Here is a 4,516-nt window from a genome sequence, read left to right on the forward strand (position 1 = left end):
AATCAAATTGGTTGATGAAATTTCAATGCATACTTCAATAATATGTATATCTATTTGTAGAAAAAAATGAGATTTTCTGAAACTTTTAGATATTTATTTATTTTTGCAAATGGAGCTCCATGGAGCCCGGTCTTTGCAACGCCACACTCGTCTAACTACACACATCCTACCATCATCCATGTCTACTCACCCGCACACCTTATTGCCGCTTTCTCCATATCGCCAGGAAAAGCATGAAAAAAAGGCTCGAATGGTACGTCCTTCCGATACTTTGTTGTTGGGTCATAATTGAACAAGTACGTTGGTTATTACTCCCTCTGTCCACGAATAAGTGTATGAGAAAATTTAGGACAGATTATGAAGTGGAGTAAAAAAATGCATTGGTAAGGTGCAAACCACTATCTCTCCTCTTTAATACTAGTTTAATTATCTTATCCCAATGAGCTAGGTGCATGTAGAAAGTGAGGAAATAATTTGTTGAATGCTAATGGTTTTGATTACCGTGTGATGAGTGAGAAATATTTTTCTTTATTTTAAAGTGCATTGGCAAGATAGAAATACACCTTTTGTGGACAATTTGTATGTCAAACGTACACTTATTTGTGGACGTAGGGAGTACGTTTTTTTGCACGGCTTAAGGGTTTTCTTTGTAGTTGGATAGAGGGAGTATATTCAAACTTTAATCTGTAAAAGAATACTCAGATCAGTGCCATAAAAGAGAGAGAAGTGGAGAACCCCTCTACCGTTCTACACATAAAAAAGAGAGATTTAACACAACTCGTTGTGGAAAACGAAGCGGTAAATATAATTGCTACATCGACTCTTGGGCCAAATTAAGGCCGAGCTATCCGTCGTTTGAGCTTCAAGAAAACGTCCCCGGTGACCTCCCCACGGCTCCGTCCGTATATTAATCCAAGACGAGACACTCAACACGCGCTCGCCCGTTCACCTGCTGCACCATGTCCATGTCGACCGGAGTAGAGCCGATGATCGACGTGAAGGTTTTCGTGGACAAGGAGAGGGGCAAGGTGCTCTTCGCGGAGTCCGGCAAGGAGTTCGTCGACGTTCTCTTCGGCTTCCTCACGCTGCCCCTCGGCACCGTCGTCCGCCTCCTCGGCGGGCAGTCTCAGGTCGGATGCCTGGACGAATTGTACAGGAGCGTCGAGGGGCTCTCCCCCGACCTGTTCAGGACCGAGGCCTGCAAGGCGATGCTGCTCAAGCCCATCAACTCCGCGGCGAAGCAGTGCTGTCAGTTGCCGGTCAGAATCGACGACACCAAGCACCGGGAGGTTTACGTCTGCGGTGACACGAGCTGCAGTGTCACCGCGTTCAGCTCCGTCCCCGGCGCCGTCTGCGAGTGCGGCAGAATCATGACGCAGCTAGCCGGGGAGAGGCCGGAGAATCCTCGTAACGCTGCTGCCGGTGGTGCTTTCGAGGATGGGGTTTTTGTGAAAGGAGGTATGAATAAGTTTATCGTCACTGATGATCTCAATGTTGCACCGGCCTCAACTTCCCTCATGCTGTCCCTTCTGGACAAGTTTCAAGTGCCGGATCCCTCCTGTCTTGAGCAAATGACACTCCAGTTTAGTTCAGTCAAGGTTTCCGTATCACAATTAATTTATTTGTTTTGAGCATTATGCATATACATGCAACATACAGCATTTAACTTATATGATACATCTGCTACAGATAATTGATCTGCTCAGGAGGTCATTAACGTCGCAGAACCCGTTAACCGGTCACCATCTTGACGTCGCCGTTGCGCCTGATGATTCAGTAGTGGACATGCTCCCTGACTACTTGCATCCTGAACAAGATAATGAGGCTGAGCACTCACTGGTTAATGCCACTCTAAGGGTTCTTCAGACAAAGAACAACTCCAAGGTGTTGTACGCCGAAGTTGGCGGCGATTTTGTGGATCTTCTCTTTGGATTACTGACCGTACCACTAGGATCCATAGCGAAAAATTATGGGAAATCTGCATCTAAAGGTTGTCTTGAGAATCTTTACACTAGCATAGCTGGAAGTGCTGAAGGATGCTTGAGGCCAGAATGCCAGAACTTGCTATTGTCCCCAATGCTGGCACCTTTCTTTGGCTACGGTGCTAGTAAGATGCTTTAAGTTGAAGAACTAGCTCCAGATAAGCTGGATATAAATGCATGCTTCAAGTGCTTCAAGAGTCGTGGATTTGCAAACCATTACCTTTGTCATGGCGAAACATGGTGCAACTTCCAAAAACGCTATGTCAAAATTTGTCATGAAAATGTGAAGACCACAAACATCTGTGAGCTGGATCCAAAAACACCAAAGGGAGGATGTGATGACCGAGGAGCATATGTAAAGCAAGGACCTCAGAAATTCATTGTGACTGATGATCTGCACGTCCTTCCTCTGTCCTTGGCAAGCACTCTGCAGGTTGTTATTGAAGCCAAGCTTCAGAGAAAGGATCTTGTAGAGAAAGAAGTTGCCCTTACAAAACCCCAGGTTGTTATTTCTGTCAAAATATACACATTTTGCCTCTCAGATTATAAAACTCACTAACCTTTGATTGACCAGCTCTAGGTGTTGCAAATATTTGAACAGGTTATGGAGCTACTCACAACTGCCATGGTGACTCGCAGAGCTCTTAGCACCGTGCTTCTGCCCCCCATCCCCAAGATCAACAAGAAGCTGCATTACCACAGCTTCGGTCTATATTAGCAGCTCCTAGCAATGTTGCTGCTTAGCCGAACTAATATGCAGTATTACTCTTAATTTGGTTAACCCGTTGTAGGTGCGTAATGGTTGGTCTTTTGGGTTTTCAGAATAGCCAAACTGTTGCTATTGTGATTGTTATCTCACTAGGCTGTGGCTCAAGAGTTCGCTTGGATTTCTTTGCTTGTCTAAACAACTTGTGGCTTTTGAGAAGCGGGGCTTCTAGTGTGCAAGTTTTTTTTTTTTTTTTTTTTTGCTGATTGTTTACTGCATTGCTCATAACTTCTAAAAAATTTACTGGTTCTCTACTAAATCCTGTATCAGTTTTTTGTATTTCTTGGTCAGCTATGAAGGATTAAAGGACCTGAATATGGCGCTGATGTTCGATCTTGGGAGCTGCCAAATCGAGTTCTCGATCATTTCGTTCGGTTCGATCAGCTTCCACACGACCCCCCAAACACCACTATATATATATGGGCCCCCGAAAAAGATAGCCTAGTTTTTGGTTGTGACTAATACAAAAGGTCTTGAAACTAGGTCTTAGACTTGACTTTAAAATAGCTACAAATAAATAGCACTGATGTATATACTTCCTCCGTTCCAAAATATAGTGCGTCTGTGCTTTCCGAGATTCAACTTTGACCATAAATTTAAGAGTGCTGCTATGCACACGATACCTAAGGGACGATCACTGGACGATAGTGCAAATGAAACCATCCATACGAAGGAGTAGGTGCAACACAGCCAGTGGAGTAACATATCGTGCGCCAGTCGTCCAGTAGGTATCGTTTGTGAAGTAGTTTCGTAAATTTAACCAACAAGACCAACTGCGGTGTGAGCAATAATTATATAATTGAGAAGTTCTCTTGAATACGAATTCACTGGTATAAATTTTGCTTCCGCCGTAGTTGCTCTTGTTGGTTAAATTTATGGTCAAACTTAAAGCGCGGGAATCAAGAACGCATTATATTTTGAACGGGGGGAGTAGTAAATCTCCCATCAAGCTCAGCATGGATATGAAGGGAAATGGCTTAAAATATATTTGCAGAAAAAATCACTTATTCTACAAAAACTAAAAAATGCCATGCATGTAAATTTACAAATTGCCATTTAAACCTAAGTTGCCATTTAGTTTCATGATATGATGCAAAAAATCAAAAAAGGGAAAAGGTTTAAAAAGAGTGGTATGATAACAAAATTGCCACGGTGTGTTTAAATTTTCTATGATGTTCAAAAAATGAAATGTGCCATGGTACAAAATATAAAATTTGGCATGCTATGAAAAAAATGGGAAAACATTGCCATGGTCCAAAAACAGAGGAAAATAAATTTGTTGTGCTAGAGAACGGAAAACAATATATCATGGATTTTTAGTAAAATATGCATGCATTCAAACAAAAATTGTCATGGTCCAAAAAATAAATTTGGCATTGTATTTAAAAGCAAATGTTACCATGGTCCATGAAAAAGAGAAAAGTCAATGGCCCAAAAGAAAAAGTCATGGCAGTTTGCAACTATAGATGGTGGCAAAACTATGGATTAAATTTGTGAGCTAATTTACAATATACATGAAGACACAAAAAGTAAAGAGAAAAGTATACTTTTCATGCCTCAACTCTTGGCTGGGTCTAAATTTGGTCCATTAACTTTGAAACCGGACAACTTGCACCTTTAACTATTGAAACCGGACAAGATTCAATGCCAACATTTTTTTGAATTCGCATTTTTTTTAAAATTCATGTACTTTTATTCGAGTTCGCGTAATTTTTTGAAATTCATGTATTTTTCTACAAAACCACGCACATTTTTCAAGTTCGCATAT

General features: G+C 41.7%; 1 protein-coding gene across 1 annotated transcript; it reads left to right on the plus strand.

Annotated features, from left to right (window-relative positions):
* Positions 1–959: 959 nt before the first annotated feature.
* LOC123082102 (uncharacterized) lies at positions 960–2,700 on the plus strand. The gene is made up of 5 exons (XM_044504519.1): positions 960–1,362; positions 1,459–1,598; positions 1,690–2,082; positions 2,416–2,484; positions 2,584–2,700. The coding sequence occupies exons 1-5, from the start codon at positions 960–962 to the stop codon at positions 2,698–2,700; spliced, it is 1,122 nt and encodes a 373-aa protein (XP_044360454.1).
* The last annotated feature ends 1,816 nt before the right edge of the window (positions 2,701–4,516 follow it).

The sequence above is a fragment of the Triticum aestivum genome, chromosome 1B, assembly GCF_018294505.1.
Source record: "Triticum aestivum cultivar Chinese Spring chromosome 1B, IWGSC CS RefSeq v2.1, whole genome shotgun sequence".
NCBI classification, from domain to species: Eukaryota; Viridiplantae; Streptophyta; class Magnoliopsida; order Poales; family Poaceae; genus Triticum; species Triticum aestivum.

Coding starts and splice junctions, on each gene's coding strand:
- LOC123082102 (XM_044504519.1), top strand. CDS start 960: ATGTCCATGTCGACCGGAGTAGAGCCGATGATCGACGTGAAGGTTTTC. Junction 1,599..1,689: donor TCCAGTTTAGTTCAGTCAAG/GTTTCCGTATCA, acceptor CATCTGCTACAG/ATAATTGATCTGCTCAGGAG. Junction 2,485..2,583: donor TTGCCCTTACAAAACCCCAG/GTTGTTATTTCT, acceptor ATATTTGAACAG/GTTATGGAGCTACTCACAAC.